The 21,153-nt window shown below is 37.1% G+C and overlaps 1 protein-coding gene across 2 annotated transcripts in view; it reads right to left on the bottom strand.

The window, feature by feature from the left end:
• Positions 1-21,153, bottom strand: part of EMB2458 (FtsH extracellular protease family) — a 310,677-nt gene that overhangs the window by 198,185 nt on the left and 91,339 nt on the right. For both annotated transcript variants that reach the window (XM_089831678.1, XM_089831679.1), the window contains exons 10-11: positions 18,020-18,212; positions 7,762-7,890 (exon numbers count right to left, since the gene is read on the bottom strand). In XM_089831678.1, coding sequence (XP_089687804.1) covers positions 7,762-7,890; positions 18,020-18,212 — 322 coding nt within the window. The remainder of the gene's footprint in view (positions 1-7,761; positions 7,891-18,019; positions 18,213-21,153) is intronic.

Raw genomic sequence — 21,153 nt, 5'->3', positions numbered from 1 at the left:
TTTTATTGTCTTTTAACATTAATTTTAATATATAATTTTATTATCATTTATCATTTAATATATAATTCTACTTAAAATAGGGACATGACAACTAGGTTGCTCCTTCAATAATGTTCAGAATACAACTTCAATTTTGACCCGTTCATTTCATTTGAAACCTTGTCCATCCAATGTTTATGACTTCTCTGTTTTCTGCAACGTCACAAACTTTGTAGGGACCAATCTATCTCATTTTGAACTTTCCAAGTTTTTTCTCGTTCTACCCTTTGTACTTCAACACTAGTTGTCCTAGGGTAAATCTCATTCCTCTGTTAACATGCCACACTTTTTGTTGTTGTTGGGCTACTTCTATCACCCACTATACCATCACTTGTTGCTCATTAAGCTTGTTTAGTGTGTACAACCTTTCTCTTAATCCCTCCATGTATCCCAATTTAATTCCGATCGCTCAGTAAAATGAACTCAGCAAGTACGTTGGTTTCTTGGTCATATATCAATTGGAATGGTGTCTAGCTAGTGGTCACCTTAGATCATGTAGTAGGCCCACAATAGCGAAGGCAGCTTATCCCCCGAATTGTCTTGCTCCACTCAGCTCGATTTGTAAAGAATGACACCAGAATCTTGGTTGTAGCTGCAGTATACTCATTGGCTTTGGAATAGCAAGGGCTAGAGAGTGAATGAAAAAAATTTAACTTTGTCGTTTGTAGATAAATTTCGTTGTACTCAGTGTCAAGTTGTCAAGTTAAGCCTACAATTCTACCCACTTAGTTAAATATTATGTTGCCATCATAATGTATTGAAACCTCCAATCATGGCTGGCCTTTAGGGGTAAGATAAAATTCAACCCCCATTGTTCAAACAATTCTTGGGTGTGCAAGGGGTTCAAAGGCATGAAGTTCCTCTTCAATGGTTTTGTCATCCCTCTAACATGCATCACAACCTATGACCTTCTATCTAGCGTCATTGTACAATGTGGGCCACCACAAGCCTGCAACACCTTGCATGTCGTTATGTCTAGTCCCATGTCTCCACTAGTTGGACCTTCATGTGCTTCCCTTATACCACTTTGGACTTCCTCTTCCATGGCACATCTTCATAGCAGCTGGTTCAATTCAATTTTGTATAGTACATTTATCAACTGAAATGTTCTATTCCTGAGGGAAATCTTAACTATTTCTCCTCACGACATGTCCCTTATGAACGGCAACATCGAGAGATATTGTCTAATGCTTATGTGCCATGCTAGCAGTATTGCGATGTAAAACAAGTGGGCATCGAAAAAAATTGTCATTAACACACAGCGGCTCTCTAAATCTGATCCACGTTAGCTTGTCCGCAATCACGTAGGACAACCCTGGTTGCACGATGATCGTGAAAGTGAATTCCTGTAATAGGAGTAGCCAACTACAGGTGCTTCCTTGGATGATAGGTTTGTTTACCAAGTACATTAGTGTCTAGTAGTCCATGTAGAATGTAAATGGGATCACCAGTAACTAGTGCCTAAATGTAGTGCATATACAGTTATATCATCTTGAGAACCTCCTTCTCTATTGTCCTATAGTTATTTTCTGCCCACAATAGCAATCTATTGGTGAAGTAGATGAGATGATCCAACCCATGGTTAACAACTTGAGCCTGTGTATTACCTACAGCAAAATTTGAGGCTTCCATGTGGATATGGAACTACTTATCCCAATTAGGGTATACTAGGATAGGCACACGTACTAGACTTGTCTTCAACTCTTCAAAGGCTTCTCCTTACATCATCAACCAAGTTTGTACAATGGGTACGAGGAATGAGAAAAGTTCTTGATAAATCTTTTTAATACCCAATGTAGCCAAGGAACAACCCCACTCTAGTGACATATATTGGGAGTTCCATCTCCACAATCACCCTCATCTAATCAGGGTTTGTTTTTAATCCAGCCTTATAGATGATTTGTTCCAACAACTTCCCCTGCGACAACATGAAACTCCACTTCTTCTGATTTAGTGCCAATCGTCCCCTCTTAACACCTCTTTGTATACTCCTAAAGGAGTACTAGGTGTGTCTCCTATCCGCTTTAGATGGACTAATCACCCAAAACAACTTGAATTTTTCCACCAACATCTTGTCGAAGATGTGCAGGATCATCCTTTGAAAAGTTGTTGGTATGTTACAACGATTGAAGGACATCCAATTGTAGGCATAAACACCATTTTCCAACACGAATGTTGTATTTGTTTAATGCTCTTCCATATTTTAGAATTGGTTATACCCTGAAAACCCATCCATGGATGAACATGTAATAATCTAAACTTAAATTTTATAATTCAAAATGTTGAATGTATAGCTGAGAGAAATTTCGTCAAACAATTCTCAGGTAACCTAATTATGATCTGACACCACTATAGTAATCTCAACTAGTTCTGAATAATTAGTTAAGTTTGAAACTTGAGGTATTATGACAAACAATTGCAGTGAAATCATAGATTCTCAGAACTCATGCATATAGTACATATCTTATGAAATAATGGCCATGGTGTGGTATTCAACTTGACAAAAGGAATAATACTGTAGTTAAATTTTAAGAACTACGCCTAGACATTTATGAAAGTATACGTACGTGCCACATTCAGATTTATATAACAGTCCCACTCGTGTTGACAAGGTGAAATAATGCAAGAGATTTATAAGAGTGCCCAGACTCGTGCAAGGAGAATGCTATTGGAACTTGGTCTGCTCTCGCATACAATCTAGTCAATCTTCTTGTTTTCTGTCCAACTTGTGCAAGGACAATGTTGTTGGAACTTTGATCTACATCCCACATACAACCCAGTCTATCTTCTTGTTTTCCGTCCAACCTATTACCAACAGCCATATGATCTCAAAACGTGGGGAGTATAGCTCTCGAGGTAAGAGTCGACTTTCACCCGTGGAGAGCATAACCCTACTGCATCGTCTAAAGATTTCGTGAATAGTGTCGAGCTCACCCCGTGACCCTCAGCGCATGTTGTCTTGGTGCAAACGTCTGTTGCATCCAACTAGAAATGGCCCGCTCAACACTTCCCAGAGTTTTGACGTGAGCTTGCCTTGGATTCGCAACCCCTCACTGGATACTCCCAACCCGTACTGGCAATCCGACCATTTAATATCCATTGAAGGTATGTAGTCTATCAGAACTATTAACTTCTTCCACCTACGGCCTCAAGTCTGAACATATCTCCTTTGCCAACTACTCACTGCTGAATCTGATATACTGTAAATGCCCTATTATATTCCATTGTAGAAAAAACTAGAGTGCACTTACTTGTAGTTCATCTCAACTTGTCAATTTCTGCCTGCTATTGTTAATTTTCCAAGAGGAGGATTTGGGGTGACGTCCAATTTTCCTCAACAACTCGAGGGATTTTGTCCTCAAAGTTTGCCCAGTCACATCAAGTAACCAGAACTTCAAAATATTTGAGTTCATAAATTCTTCTGTGCAAATCCCAATGCAAGCTCCTTATTTTATAACCTCAATGTGAGGGAAAAACAATGAAGCAAGGAATGTGGGATAAAACATAATTTTGACTTGGAGTCACTTAAGTCACTTTATAAAGTAAATGACTTTATCCACACACTTTAATAAAATAATTGAAGTACATAAGATAAAATCTTCGATGTGACTGGTAGGCATCCTGTTAGCTAATGCCGTTAATCTATCCGATTGTGGAGATAGATTAACCTAGCGCCAAAACACTAGTTCGGAGAAGGGGACATGACAGAACACATTTCATGTCCAGCTACCTCCTCTAAGATATTGTTTGTGAATGGTATGGGGAAGGGGTCTTTTATGGTGACGGGGTTCAAGCACCTAAAGTCCACTCAAATGTGGATCTGATTTCCCTCCTTGAGTGATATGGTGATGGGTAATACCCATTCATTCATCTAGACCCTGAAGATGATGCCCACCTCTAACATTCGCTTTATCTCTTCATTCCTTTGCGACATAATTCTTATTAATTCGGTAAAGCATCTTTCATACCAACATGGGTCAAGGCACCAATGGAATGTGATATACATACAACTCTAGAGGTACTCCCTTCTGGTCCTTGTATGTCCACGCAAATACATACTTGTATTGCATAAAAATTCTAAATGTTGCAAGCATTCAGCACTAAATTTCAGTCATCCCCTGCCAGTATGATTCTGGGATTTGCTTCATCTCTAAGGTTTGTAATTAACAATAAGGCCTCTCTATACTGCCTTGGTCTCTTCTTGCCAAACTTGTGTGTCAAAGTCTCATTCACTTGGACCTCCCCTTCCTTCTATTCCCCATACTCTAACGGAAACAAGTTCCTTTCTAACTCCTCTTCTACCTACAATATGTTGCATTGGAATAGCTCACAATCTTTGATTTGCCAATGGAAAAATCCACTCATGGAATCATTTTAATCTTCCAAGCGTCCCTCAAGTTCCAATAAGCCTTCTTCATTTAGCTCCATCTAGTGCTTTCCTACGTTTGCCCCTCATTTCACCTTTAGACTCTAACTCCGAGGGAGATGTGAGTTCCTCACTCCCAATCTGGGTTTTGAGGTCGATGATTGATTTCCTTCCACTGCTCTCTATTCACAAAGTGTTCCTCTTCCAAATATAGTTCACCCTTGTCGTAAATGGCTACCCTCAACCCAAGAAGGAATCATATCCTTTCTTCTTCAAAGGAATTACAACAAAATCCGTGACAAAGGGTTGCCAATTATCACTTGTTGCGTCATTAATGTTCCAATCAACTTGATGTGCTAATCCACATCCACCAAGTTAAAAGTCGGAGTACAATGTTGGCTTCTCCAATTTCATCCATGTCTCCTCCAACAGTACGCTCACCCTTGACAGTCTATCAAAAATGGTTTTCGTAAACATTAGGTGTCGATCACTGTTTACCGCGAGTAACACTGGATACACTGAAGGGCTGATAGGAACATCTATGCACTATGTTGTATGGGTTGGTACTGACATGTTGCTAAACAAGGTTGTTCTTAACTGCGATGTGGCCTCAAGGAGGCCTTTGATCTTTACTGGTACTTCCATTTGTAGCATTTTCCTTAGAATTCTTTGTTCTCTTTCTGTCTAAGATGAAGTGTCTGTCGGCTCCTCCGTCTCCCTTTGTTGGGTCATCATTTCCTTTTCAATGTCCACCTTAGTTTCTTGTACTCTCTCCTTTGCACGAGGGTTAGGGTGCATCGTCATCTTGGCCTGTGCCTGAGTATTTGCCAACACTGGATCTATGTCACTCTTCTCAATATTCGATTAATTAACACCAAGCTTCAAACAATTGTCATCCTCATGGTCAACTGGAGCACACCATCTTCACAAATGTTGTGGGGCTTCCTCCTTGGAACCATCGAAAAAGTGCCCCCATAGATTATAGGTGTGACTAAATCATCAGTCGACCCTTTGCATCATATTAGATCCGACTTTGGTTATTAATATTGTTGTTACTTCTCCCTTTGCATCAATTCTTTCGATATCTGCCAAATGATGCGTTGGTGTTTGTCTACTAGGAGGCGCTTGCGGAAGCAATCGTAGAAGGTTGCTTCTGTGTAAAAAGCACTTGTAGACTCCATGTTTTTATATTATATGGGCATTCCTTGGTGGCATGTCCTACAAGTTGGCAAACGTCATAGAATGCTTCCTTCAAGCATTGCCCTTTGCGTAACCCTCCTCCATGTAATTTGTGCTCCATAGCTCTCACTCACCATTCTTATTGTTGCTCCCCTTTATTGTCTTGAACTCCATCATTCTATACATATCTCTCTGAAGGGCTCATACCTTCTTGTTGGACTATGCGTCACTATTGCTTTCATCTAAGGAGTTGTCATCACCCCATGACCTATTATGTTTCTCTGAGGTAATTTTTTCACTTTCCAAGTCCATGGCTTGGTTGTATGCATTTGAGTACCATGTGGGAGAAACAATTTTCATCTTCTTCCTAAGAGAGGATTTCAGTCCTATTAACCACCTTTACTTCGAGTTGTCTATTTGCTGGCTATCAATTTTCCCTAGCCATTCTTTTAGTCGTCGACCATATGTTCTGAACAGTCTCATTCTATCTTTCCTTCATACTATAGATAAATACCACAATTTCATTGTTGTCCTGAAGCAATCAGAATCTGCCCTAAAATTCTTTCTCTAACTCATCCGCGTACTTACTTTTGTTTTATCAATTTCGGAATACCAGTCCATGGATACTCCGCGTTAAGTTGCTAGATACTCTCAAGTCCATTTGACATGGGCGATCACTCCATTGGCTGACCAAATTGTTTCACACATTCTGCAATGTCATACAGAAGCCTCCTTGTCCCCTATGAATTTAGGAAACTTTTGTTTCTACGACATTAATACGGTTTTGTTTGACAGTCTGTGTTGTTTGGGCTCCCAAACGGGAATTAATTATTTTTCTTGTAAGGGTTAAGGACGTGTTGCCTTATTCTATTCTCTTCATATTCCTCTACCTCCCTTCATCTATTTTTCACTCATACTACCACCGTTTCTTGGTTATCCCATTATCCTCCTTTCGCCATATACTATTCTTTGTCACTCCTAGATCCGTAAGGCATCGACGCCTACAAAAATAACTAGCAATATAATAGATGAACAAAGAACATAGGTTTCTTTATTGCTTCGTCAAATGCCTACAATGCCCACACCATGTATAAATTAGTTAACACAAAGAGCAATAGCTACTCTCATATCATATGATCTCATTCCTCTCAAGTGTAAATAGATAACATATAAAAGGGTTGAAGGGTTGCAACACCAAGCATTGCGACCATCCCAACTACCTACCCCTTCGACTAACTAACAAGTATTAACAATTCATGATTCCCTGACAACAAAATTGACAACCCTCTACATTTCTCAGCTCCTTATATAGAGCTTACAAGTGAATAAACATCAAAAAAAAAACACACGTTTTCCTTCCAAAATGCATTTAGAAGTGCCTATACAAAATACATTACTTTTTTGCAGTCCATTTATAGCATCACTTTTATAAAATAAAAAACCATATTATGTTGTTTTTTATGAATATAAGTTGTAGTTAATTTTTCGACAATGTAAGTTAAGTTATTAAATTATTTCCTTAGCTCAAAAAAGGACATGAGACGCATAGCTCTTTACGATGTAAAACAGACAAGTCTTAGCTATATATTGAAGATGTCATTATGTAGGACTAAGATGAGCACAATGTGACTAGATTTGCAGCCTTTCAAAAGATGATCAACTTTGGCAAGTTGCATGCAAGAGATGCTAATCATCGATGACTTCGTTAAAAGAGGTGCCTCAGATCTACATTTATGTAATTCTCTTATTCTTTTTAATCTAAAATAGCATGCACCACTTTGTGCAGGCAAAAAAAGTCATCTAATTTTGAAGTCTGTCATTTTTTCATATTTATTTATAATTGTTTACAAATATTCTTGCTGATATGACGATAAAATATGAGATCAATAAAAGCTCTTGCAAGCATAACCATGAGACTAATATTAGCTCATCCCAAGAAACAACACTAGAAACTACGTATGGATAGTCAGTTAATTTTATGAAAAACAGATGGTATCAATTGTATCCAAGACCAAAAACTCAATTTATGTTTCTTAACTTTGCATTATACTTCAAAAAAATAAAAATAAACACTTTTCTGCTCTCTTTGTTGTCTTGTTCTGCTGTCCGCTTCAGCTAGGAATTTCTATAGCAAAACTAAGTGTCAAAGCAAGGTAGATAGGTATTATGTTACTAACCACAAGCCACCCATAAATACTGAAGAGTTCCTCCTCATCAACGGTCCTTCCAGCAAGGGCAGTGAATTGCAATGAAAGAGGAACCAACTCCACTTGTGAAACAGTTAACCCAGATGTTTTGTCTGCAACCTGCAAAATGTTTCCACTACATTATGATTATTAGAAATTTAATAAAAGTACAATACATCAATCTTCATAGATCACCACTCAGCTACCCAAGTCTCTAAAACAGTCAGAATGAGGGCATGAGAAACCTAGGCATTTAGGATGAATTTTGAGATGATACAGTATATGTACTGAAACTGTTAATAAAAATGAAGAACCCTTTCATTCAAAATTCTAAATAACTCAAGCAAGCATATAAAAAAGGGATGGCAGGTTGTACTTTTCAAGGAGTCAAAAAAATTTTACAGAAAAGCAGAAGGATATGCAGCTAGCAGAAAACATAATTAACACACAAACATGTGTAACTCAAATGACATAACATTTTTCTTTCTCACCCATGCTTGTTAAAATTCCACATTTAGAACCTAATCTAACAGAAAATGTATTCAGGAAAGATGAACTGTCATTGCCTATTTCCACAGACCTGCAGATCATTTTTCTTCACGATCATGTACAGATATCAGATATGCAAAACTCCAAAACAGAGCCCAGGTCACACAGGAGAATATATTTACCTGAGGTAGGGATTAAGTCTTCAAAAGTGTTTGGTAGAATTTAAAATTATTACCACTTACATAATTTACTCGTTTTCATTATAAATATTTGCAAAAGAAAAAGTTCTCAAATAGAAAAATACATCGAATGGCTTGCTACTGATTCTTCTCAAGATTATGTAAAACAAAATTCTTTCATCCAAAAGTCATACACCATGAACCTGTAATTCATGTTGAATTCTGTCATTCTATCCTCAGCCGTGAAGATCTAACCATTTGTATGCAACCAAAACACAAGCTCTAGTAAACAACTTGAGACATGAATTACAATTTTAAGTTTGTCATTTTTGTCTTAAAATGATAAGTTGCAAGAACAAAATGCCTTGTCAAAATATTTTCTCTTTGTGAAGCATAATTCCTTTCATAAACTCATCCCAAGTTAATGGTATTTTCCCTTCACTAAATGCCAATTCATATTATTGATGGGATTCTATTTCAAAGGACAATGTTTCAAAATTCACCATGAATTAATCTGATATCTTATTGGGCTCTAAATAAAATTGCTTAAGGCTAACTGAAAATAACATCTTGTGTGATAAATATGTATGATTCTATCTTCAGTTCTTATAGTCTTGGTCCCTATTATGATCATCCAAATCCTTGATTACATCCTAAACTAGAACCCACAAACGAAGTTGGAAAAGCCTGGGTGGCTAATGTTTCTCTATTGTTAACGAGCAATATGATCCCAAATCAGAAGCTTCATCCCATATTCATTGTTTACTCTCTACAAGGAATATTGTTTCACACGCAGAGTAGGCAGGTAGATGATTATCCCTTTCTGGATATTTATTAAAAGCCCTTGATATAAAACTTACTAAGCTGAACAGTAAACCAGTATTTGAAATAAATTCCAGAACTTAAATCGACTTCATAACCAGCAGATATGCATACAAAAAAACTCAAAAAGGCTTGCTTGGTTTCCTCCAATATTCAAATAAACAAATATAAACCAGGAGTTAACTCAAATAACCACCAAATACGTTACTGTATTATATAACAGCAATACAATAACATGCAACAATCCAAACAAACCAATCTTATAAACAAAAATAACAGTGAGATTGGCAAAAGTAGATTAAACCTGTAAGAAGGCTAGGTTTGAGTCCAACCTCCAAATGTTTCTTCAAGGGTTTGCATCCCTAAAGAGATAACCAGTAACTGTTTCCAGCTCCCAGATTAATATTTATTTTAAATATTATAATCTTCATAACTCCCCATGCTGAGCCTATTGTACCTTTATCCCTTTTCCCAATGTGATGCACACCCTTTTAGGTAATGTGGGATAAAACACCTTTTTGTCCTTTAGTCACTTAAGTGAACATAATACCTTTTTTTTAAATAAAGTGACAAGTTAAATGAACTTTTAAAGTCACTTAGTCAGTAAACCATATTATCATCAAGCATCAAAATAACTGACCAAACAAACTCGGATAAGCACGTGCAATAGCCCATTGGAAAGCTCTTGGCAAGACACTTCCAAACGAACACTGAGATACCAAGTATTCTGAGCTCTGTTCACTTATTAAAAATAGTAAGCATCCGGACAACCTGCCAAAACTGCTCTGATGGGTCTAAAACTAGAAATGTTTAGGCCAAATCTCAAACTAAACCCCATAAAGAACCCTTTCGCCCCCAAAACCTAGGCGAAGTGAGCCAGCAAACAGAGAATTATAATGTCCCAAAAAAAGGGACATTACAAAGCCTCCCTTCTCAAAGATTGCTTGCCCTCAAGCAATCCGCTCAAACCTGCAGAAATCAAATGCCAAGATCCCATACTCACCTCAAGAAAGAGGTTCTACTCCTCAACCAATGTACCCCAGCATGCATGTTCCCAAACTCAAAATGGTGAAACAATACAATAGGGATCAATGTGCCAAATAATTGAATGCCAGGATCCCAATTCTCACCATAAAGGGACACCAACTGCCATGTGTTACTGCCCTGTGTACCAATACCCTCAATCAGCATGAATGCCTCACTCCATGAGTGACTCTGTGAGTCTTTACTGTCAAGTGAAGATGAGAGCTCAATCATATACGAATATCCACCCCAAGATGATAGCAACCATACTCTCCAACAAGCTCCCCGATAAAAAGCAATATACATAGGGATGCTCCACCTGGATCCCAAGTGCGAACTCGTGCGTTGTCTGAGATACCACCAACCAACTCTTGTAATATTTGTATCGATGACAAAGATAGATACAGCCAATCTGACTCCACCACCATATCACCCTAGTGAAAACGAAGTAATCCTAATCTCTAGAACTCTGATGTGTCAGAGGGCTGAGACACACAGATCATAATCCTGTGACTGTGTAACAACACAGCATAATCCACCAGATGTAAGATACTATTAACACATGGATTTCTGATCACCCAATCAACATGGGGCTGGGTAAAGGAAAGAGTGGTTGGTGAATCACCAACATCAGGAATGCTAACACTGTCTTCAATATACTGCTGAATAAAAAACGTAGACACCTCATGTGGAACGTAGGGTAATCTATGTTCTCCCCACTCATCTGCAAATAACTCATTGACCCATGAAGGCGAATATACTACTAACGTTCACAGGCAAACCACTAATAGTTGGAATATACCAATAAGTAAAATCACCAATCAACAAAAAAGTTGTGGCGATCTCATAAGAGGTGGGTGATAAAACTCTAGGTAAGCTGAAAAATCCCTCAGAGCATACTAAGAATAAATCTGAACTTCCTACTCCACCATAAGTACCCTTGCTCATGTCAAAGTCTTCATAAAAGGAAGGTTCACCATTAATTGAAATCTCTGAATTATCCTCACTTATTGTGTCACTAACCATGTGCTCATGTGAAGATGTACAGCTGCTGTCATAAAAATCAGAATTTCCAAACTCGTCAACTTGTTGATCCATAGAATTTTTCTCATCATAGAAAGTCTCGAATGGGAAATACGTGATTGAATTACATTGTTTGCCTTCACATTGACCCACTTTATGAATTTCCTCAATGATTTGTGTGATTTTTTGTGTCCTTGAACCTCGGTTATCTTCTTCATGAGTGGCTGCCCCCTCATTTGATTTTCAGCTTTGTGGATGGAGTAATGCGTTAAGCTCAATTGAAGGCATAGCTCATCTACCTCACTCTCCTTGTCCTTTCCAAATCTTATGGCTAAATCTCTTTCCATTAATAATTACAAGTAATCATATTTTATCATTTTCAACATTTCAAAAATAGTATGTAAGAGGGGACTTGTGACACCGCATACATTCTCATGCCTCTCTTCTATCACAGTCTTCCACATGAGATCCTCAACCAATTTGGAAGAATCATCCATCCTTGTCAACACTTGGACAAGCTTGTCCTCTTTGACCAAAAGCATATCCAATAAGTCAAGGAGTGATAATGGTTTTTGACCAACTCCTTCGAACACAAGTGGGTTGTTCTCCATAGAATTTTCTGATTTTTCATCACCTAGGGGAACAACATTTTCAGATATGTCTTCTAACTCAACGTGTGTTAGATCATCTATCCTACCAACATTGCGGTCCATTTGCTCCTCCTCAATATTTGACATAATTTCCAACCTAGTATCACCATAAAATTCATCCAAGTTAATTTCCACGTCACCAAATACGATGCTAGTGTTTTCCACCTCTAAATAAGATCAAGAGTTGCCAAAGTTGGCAGTTTGGTCAACTCTTCTACATGGGCCATCAACATGCTCATCAGAAGGACTAGTGTAAATAGCTCCATAAGATACTTTTGTCTCCCAATTATCTATTAGTATATTTGTGTCATTATTAGTATTTTGCATATTATCATCCGAAGGTTGCTCTTCCTTATTAGTACTACTATCAAGTTGATGGATATCTTCCCTATTCAAATTTTTGTAACTGTCCTCTGCAAGGAGATCTCGAGCGAAATCATAGCATTTGCTTCTTATCATACCTATCTTGTTTTGCAGCTCTAGCTGAATGTCCACATAATCAATGAAACGAAATTCTTTTTGAAGCTTTGATGGGAATTTGTTATAATCATCGTATAGTCTCCTTACTTCAGTTTTAATATCGAGTTGGAAGTCTCATCCCACTTCCTCTGCCATGTAGCTTTTCATGTCCCTGAGATGGACCCAATCCTATTTCATATGTTCTACCTGTAGGCTTACTTTTGCAAACTGCACTTGTTTTGATTTGTGTGGTTAATTTCAAGACCAGTTGTTTCTCAGCTATTTCTATCATTAGGCTCAAAACATTCAAGTTAAACTGGATCTTGAAGCTGAATACAGACTTTCAAAACATTATATTACCACTGTAATAAACTCTACTAATTCTGACCACGGAGTTCTGATTTAAAATTGGGGTATTTTGTCAAACAGTTATCAAGAAAACCAAGTCTTGAACACACTATACTGATATGCTACTGTTGTAAACGATTTTAGAATGAATATTCGATTAACATATAGTACTAAGCTGTAGTTCATATCACTGTGAGACTAGAGCGACTCCAGAATGGCTTCCAAAGCTCTCGTCCGATCCCAAATGCCAACTGCAACCAAATCCAACACTGCCCCGACTATATGGCTTGTTAATCTCTTATATTTGCATTCTCGTGGTAGGTGTATCGAAGTATGACTAGATGGAAGTTGCAACAACATTGGCAGCTATACATATCCTGACCTCCCAACGCAATGCATCCCTTTCCAAATATAGTGTCCCAAATGTAATAATCTCAATCCCAAAAAGGTATTTGGTCAAACAATTATCATTAGGATCACAGTCCTTTAGCATTTATGCACATTTACTCATCATATTACTGTATTACTCATACAGTGGCTATGAAATGATATCCGAACTTCAACAAAATGGAATTATACACTGAAGGAGCTTATGAATGCACCATGCACTCAGCACAGCACCACTCCCTTGTACTCGACCAACCTACCGTATGCTACTGTATTCTTGTACCAATCACGCTGAGGAAAGTAGCCGATTCAATACAGTGGAGAGAGTAAACCCACACTGCAACCAACTGCAGATTTCGGAATATCACCCAAATACACTCATGTTCTCAGCCCGTGGTTATTCCTGTTGGACACGCTTTCTAGTATCTGTCTGGCAATGTCCGTTGTATATATAACATTCCAAGGATATTATGGGAGTTTGCTAAGGATTACGTGACCACTAGTTTGTGACTCTAGTTTGTAATAATAGTCTGCAATCTCAATTACCAGTGGAGAGTATGCAATCAACCTGAAACCATTTGTTTCCCCCTATCCGCTAGTCTTAATCCGAACATATCTCCCTTCGCCAACTATCCACAGCGGAAAGGAATGTCAACAATCACAGTCTCGGCAAGAGATAAAGGCTCTCATTCACTGTTGTCTGCAACCAGATTGGATCTCTTCACGAGAGTATGTTTGTAACTGTCCACCTGACCAAGCAAGTGTATTGACCGTTTGACGTGATACTAGGAAGGGTCGGCTCACTCAGCCCCACGTACTGGCTATCGCCTACTTACTGGTTCCACGACCTACTAGATTTGTTTTATGGAGAAGTCTGCCAGATATTACTTGTCTATTCCACACATTCCAATGCTCAACCCGACTGCCAACAGTGATGAATTCTGAGCGCTGAAAGAAACAACTGTCCACCCAACCAAGCAAGTGTATTGACCATTTGACATGATACTAGGAAGGGTCATCTCACTCAGCCCCACATACTAGCTGTCACCTACTTACTGTTTCAACGACCTGCTGGATATGTTTTATGGAGAAGTCTGCCAAATATTACCTGTTTGTTCCACAAATTCCAGTGCTCAACCTGATTGCCAACAGTGATGAATTCTGAGCGCTGAAAGAAACAACCTCCTGCATCACAATGTTTTGAATGTTGTGACAGGTGTGCGTGTGGATGAAGGAGTTGTCTGAAGTCAAAAAAAGTAACATGGTGTTTCAAATCATTCCAATGAAGATAAAGAGAATACGCGGCAGGATCTCTATCTGACGCCTCTTGTATACAGAAATATTATGATCCTGAGATGGAGGTAGTCAAAGCGATTTGGAGAATTAACGGTTTTGTCAGGAATGAAGGCAGGTCTGTGTGCTGTGCGATGGAGGAGACAGCGATCCACGCCAAAAACATAATTAAATCATTAGGATTGACTTGTCAAAACAGTGGATAAAAAAGGTGTAATGATCCGATGGAGAAAATTAAGATATCAATGATAAAACTGCCAATTGTATTCGGTGTTGATTCAGATATGTTATTTCTTTAAAAATGGTCAGTTATTAATGTTGAAGAGATGCAATGTTTGGGTAGTAACTGAACACCTTTGAGTGTCTATAAATATGGATAATAAAAAATCAAATACACCATTCATATTGCTTTAAAAAAAAAGAAGCTCTGCATATCTAAAAGCACATATATTGTTAAATTTTCATCAAAAAGAGAGTCTGAAGTTTGAACTAAGCAGGTGAAATTCAAATTTTTGGACATAACTTTCAACATTGTATGGGGTCAAAGTGGTGTTGAATGGAGCATTGATAATCAGAGTGTCTTCAATACCAATTTTTCCTACAATATAATCTGTAAGATCTTTGTTTGTTTTAGAGTTAAAATATATGTGATTCGTCCTTTGTGGTCATTTTACTCTTTTTCATTATTATGATAGATGAATCAAATTGTTTGTTACTATTTAGATCTGATTTATACAAATATTGTAAGATACTGTTATTTTCTTTATTTGGATCTATTTTGTCCACATAAGGGTTAAAAACATTATAGGCTGATCTAAATACGTGAAAAGCATAGCAATTTGAGGCATCGTAATAACTAAATCATTTACAAATATAATATAACTAGTATCATAAAGTTGTATGTGAGAAGTATATATTTGACTCTATTACCCGATTAAATTTGGCACTGATCACTAATTTGCTCATAAATTTCAATTCATATGCTAGCAATACTTTAGCCTCTTTCCTTTAAGAGTTTGATCTCATTTATTTTAGTAATTTGTTTTTTTTGTTTTTTTTTTCTTCCTTTCAGCAACTCACAATTCTATTAAAGTAATCAAAATTCGAAGAATAATACTCATTAGCCACAATCCAGAAGCTTTCCTTAAATTCTTGCCACTTGAGGAATTTATCTCTGTGTTATAATCTATCCGTTGTAAATCATCTTGGATCCAAGTTTTGCTGTCTAGGATCGAGTGTACAGGCCTTGGTTTAGCGAAGCCAAAAGCGCGAAGGATTTAAATCAATTTGATTGATCCTGTCAAGTTGGCCAAAATCGATTAGATATCCCAGCATCAAGCAGGCAAGGCTCGTAGGTTTCTAATCAACGATTTTGATTACCAACACTGAGTAGGTGGCCTTTTTAAGCTAAAGGAATGTCTCTGGGAATGCCCGCTCCATGTTGCATAGGATGCTCACCATATCGGCCTGCCCTTCTGGGATATGGGGTCTACCCCACCCCATCATTTATGCAATCTCTGTTCGGGGCCATCCTTGTGTTGTAAGCTTCTGTGCAAATTCCATCTCACAATCCCCTTGCATGAAATTGAGGAGCCTCTTTGCCTCCACTATGATAGTTCCTATATCCAACTAGTTAGTCAGGTATGCCACCCCATAGGTTGTTGTAGCCATCCCCTCCAGCTCTAGCAGAGATCATTGGATAGATGCCAGTGCATCATGTGCATCATGTTTGTAGGTCTTGAAACCCGAATGTAAGCCTCCTCTTGAGTGGCCTCTCGTGCAATGTCTCTAGTCACCCTTGCCTCTTATAGGGAGATGTTCCCCTATTGAGTGTCCCCTTCTTCTATCTCAATAACCTCTACATGCACCGCAAGTGGTCCCTGTCTCTTCTCATCAGTGTGATGCACAATCCACAATAATACCAAAAACAATTCTAGGTAATAAATTCGCAAACCAAAACAAAGATTTTTTCAACTACAAGGAATAAATTGGTTTGGTGTTAGGGTTAGTGTTAAGAAAAAGAAGAAATAATTCTAGAAACAAAATAAGTACCCGGATACCCTATTTTTTGACCAAAAAATAGCAATATTTATCAAGGAAAAAAAATCCTTTACAAAACAGCCAAAAACCTATACCAAGAATGGGCTGACAAATAAAATCAAAAAATTACGATTTTTAGATATCATAACATCATCACGGAGCTGAATAGTGATCAGTCAAAGTTAATCAGACAGTTCTCTAACAATGATATGACATTTCCAGTTGGAAGGTTGACATGATTTTTTGTTTGTTTTCATTCTTCTGGAAGAAATCAATCTCACCAATATTCATAAATCTGGAAAATATCCTAAGATATCATCCATCGTATTCATGAAAAAATGCATGTAGATGTGCTTGGTTAATATCATCCATCAACATATCATGTTATTTTTCTTCAATGCACAAGAGTCTTGTATGCCCTTTCTCGAATGGGGCAGAATATTAAACAGTAATGTTACAAATCTTGAAATAGATTAAATATGCTAATGTTGTCACGAAATATGCTCAAACTTTGTAACTGGTGATCATTTTACCAGTATTTTCTTTCCTACCTTACAGTTGTGAAACCATCTATAAGTTGTTATCATGGAATTAAAGGCCTGTTGGTATTTTTGTCCTCAATATTACTTTCCTCAATGATTTCAAACACCTTTGATTTTCCAGCTACTAATATATTTGGTGCATCAATGACACATCTTCACTCTTCAGAAAACCTGGAGAACTTATCCTCAAAACACTGTTATTCTTTTGCCAATGGTATTCAATTTGAAACCACAAGCATGTTTCAAATTTGTAAAAAGCATACCAATTATGGAGAGATCTACCTGATTTACACCAACTATTAGATGTCTTGGTAACCATTTACAAGTGTAACAGTACTAGAAAAGCATTTCATAAACCAGTACAATCTGTATTATAGCATTAACTAGAGTCAACAAGGAAAAGCAACCAATATTGAATCATCTTCCTAGACTTACAAAGTTACCATTAAAATTTAATTTGAAGGCTTTATAAATTATGTATGCCTGAAACACAATGTAAATTTAAGCAACTCACAAAAAAGTATTTCATTTCAAACCAACAATTACATTTTTTCCCCCTTTTTACTTGAAATCTTGATCAAATGTTCTAAACTTTTCTCTCATCTTTTAATCTCTAAGATGCATTGCCACATATGACCATCCCACAAAGGAAAATAGCTCACATAGACTTCCTGAAGTCATAGTTTGTAAATTTATATGAGACCATTTGTAGGCTGAGAAAAATACTATACTCGTGTGGTAATACTACAAGAACAAACAGTTCCAGCTTCTAGTTTATAATCTTTTATTTCTTTAATACCACAATCAGTACCAGTAGCGTTGTTCCCAAAGTTCTAACAGCATTGTGAAGCAATTCACATGCACTTGTATATTTCCATATCACTCATATATATCATTGATATTTTTTAGAAAACAGTTGCAGTAGACTAGCAAAAGAAAACAAACAAAAGTGTACGAGAGGAACGGTTATGATGATATATAGAATACCAGATACCTTTTCCCAATCAATATAATCACCGTGTGTCGTCCATTTTGCTGCAGATTGTAAGATTGTCCTCCTTTCATTTTCATTTGGTAATGATACAGTAATCGTTCTATCCATTCGTCCTGGACGACGTAAAGCTTCATCAATGGAATCAGGCCTTTCTGCTGAAGCAATGAAAACAACTCCCTCTTGTGTTTCAAATCTAAGTATACAAAATACTACAACTTCAGAAAATGATCAAAATTTATGATACAATGCTCTTTGTAAATGTTAATTCCATTAATGATTCTCCTATGAAAGTTAAAAACTCAAGCATTTTATCATAAGAATATTAGCAATATCAACAACCACAATATTCAGGATTCTTGCCTCATGCAATTACAATTGAGAAAGTTGACTAGTATATTTTTCATAGTGACTTAGAGAATAATATTTGTCAAGTTCCAATAATAATGATCATTAATATCATATCAGTCGCCTCTGATTCCTAACATTTGCAATGTGTAGATGCCTCATGAACATACATCATAATATCTCAAACTTTCCAAGCATAATTTATAATTATAAAAAACAAGAGAATCCTTCAATATTGCTAAATAACTTGACTCTTTCTTTCAAAAATTGTAGAGATGCCAAGATATAGTGAAAAGCAGAACTAAGTCAGCTATTGCACCTTCCTTGTACTCCATGCTTCTAGACACAAAAATACAAATATGTATAGAAATGTCTAATTCAACTGTACTAATGCAGTGAGATCAAAAGGCAAAGATGTATAAAGGTTAAGAACAAAAGCTGGAAACTTGACATTAACCCAAATTTAAAAACTTCTTGATTTAAAAGCCACCAACAAAATGTAATAATAGGTAAGAAGTGGAGACGTATAAAATACAGAGATGAATTCAAAGTTGAACAACTATTAAACCATTTAATCACACCATGTTCAAACAAACTTGACATGAAACTTTCCTAGTGAAGGACATTGTGCATAAAATTAATTTTCTTCTCTGAGAGGGATAATAAGTGAGCTATCCATGAATCTGAAAACATCATCCTACATTGTTAGGGAAGTTGTGTAAGCAGTGATTAACCTAGTTCGTCCTATCAGTCGTGATAAGAGTATGTCTTAACAGTTACAACTAGTCTTAAAGAAAAAAAGTTTTTCCTCTAAAGATATGAGATTTCCACGATTTATAATTGATTCAACTGTAGATTTCTGGAAAAGATTGTGTATAAGTTTCTGGATCCAAAAACTTATACACAATTTTTTTCCAGAAATCTACAGTTAAAGCTTTTCCTTCACAAAAAAAAACCCAGATTTAAGAAACTTCTAAGCAGAGACCATTTACATATTTGAAATGTATCAGAAACTTTATCCTGCAAAAGATAATATCAGAGAATCTAGGTGGTTTTCTACCAACTAAAAGAATTTTGGACAGTATCATAATTGCACATGAGATGATAATTCTGTCAAAGCTAAGACATTGTACACTATAATTCATTACTTCCTTTATTGGTTCCTTTCTCAGCCTCCAATTTTTTCATCGTTCACATCGTACCTCGCTGAAGGACCTAAACAATTGTTGATTCATCATTGCCACTACCCTTTGTGCTATCATCACCAAGCATCTTCCTCTTCCATGGAGCATGTTAGTTTTCACTCTCAATGTCCATTGCCTAAATTTAAGCATCAGCATACAAAGCTGGAGGCACCACTATCAATTTAAGCATCAGCATACAAAGCTGGAGGCACCACTATCTTGCACAAGGAGGGACAACCCTTCAACGAAACGCCCCTTCTTCAACCCGATAGCTGGGTGATTCTCCTACTTGCCCAACAATTCCTTTAGCCTAGAACTGTACTCTCATTAACTCTCATTATTCCCTTGTTTGGTACTATAAATTTAAGCAACAATCTAATTGTCATCTGTGACCAATCTAAACTCAGCCTCACACACCAACCTAAGCACATCCAATGAGGCTATGAATGAAGTATCAAGTTCTATTAACCTAGAATGGTTGTAACGTATTGCGTTGTTAGAAATGATCTAATCCAATGGTCCTTGTCAACCTAACAATTTTCTACCCAAATAGTGTCGCATGTATTCCAATGCCTTGCAGAGTTTTCTAACCCATTTCATGTGAACTTCAGCAGCTTTCGTCGATCAACATTCGGACTCATCAAAGCAGTCACTATACTACTCCCATACTTGCTCCCTTATGTATCAAACTTGGATGGACCATTCTGACCACTTCATACTGATGCTTTCCCTGCCCTCTCGGCCCCATGTGCGTCCTCTACACATCCACCTCCAAGATCCCCTACACCTAAAGTACTTTTAGGTTGTGACTCGTAGTTGTACTCTCTCCATCTGAGGGTCTTCTATTCAAATCCTTTAATGATGGATTCTCCTTGGATAGGTTGCCAATGTCATGCAATATGTCTATCGATTCAAGTATTTCCTTTGTATTCCTCCTTGGACAACATTTGTACAAACACATCTTGCTTTATCAGTAAGCTATGTTTCATCAACTTTTTCTCATAATCTTCTTCGCTCTCTTGCTCTATAATTCTTAAAGACCACCTGATCGCTTGGTCTTGACCACCTTGTGGCCTTTTCTTGCCTTTATTTAGATCCAAGGGCATGAATCATGCAATACTTGTTGAAGTTTGTAGCTGTGATAGAGATCTTTATTGTTGTTCTTATAAAATGAAAACATGTTTGTTATGACCATTATGGTCACCGTTGGCTGAAGAAGATATTTGTGAATATATGTAAGTCAATATTATATAAAAAGACATGTCATATGTCATGTGAAAAGGCATGCATATGAAAATATTAAGTGATGTATATTTGGAAATTTGAGGAGACCTTCGTGTGTAAGACAAAGAATCAAATGCAATCTATTTATGTAATTGCTCGGTGTATTGTAATGAATTAAGTGAAAGCCTTGTACAATGAACATTTCATGATCAATAAAAGAGATATATTGTAGGTGTGGCTGGGTTTTTCCCTTCAAGTGGAAGGGTTTTCCCAGGATAAATGTTTTGTGTCCTCTGTGTATTGTTTATGCTCTGTTACTGTTGTTTCTCTATATTTCAATGTCATATCATTAACATGGTATCAGAGCTTGGTCAGATAACA

The sequence above is a fragment of the Cupressus sempervirens genome, chromosome 5 (genome assembly GCF_028749045.1).
Source record: "Cupressus sempervirens isolate cs-2001-9-10 chromosome 5, ASM2874904v1, whole genome shotgun sequence".
NCBI lineage: Eukaryota > Viridiplantae > Streptophyta > Pinopsida > Cupressales > Cupressaceae > Cupressus > Cupressus sempervirens.
The sequence above is the reverse complement of the archived record's forward strand: the minus strand, read 5'-3'. Positions and strand labels throughout refer to the sequence as shown.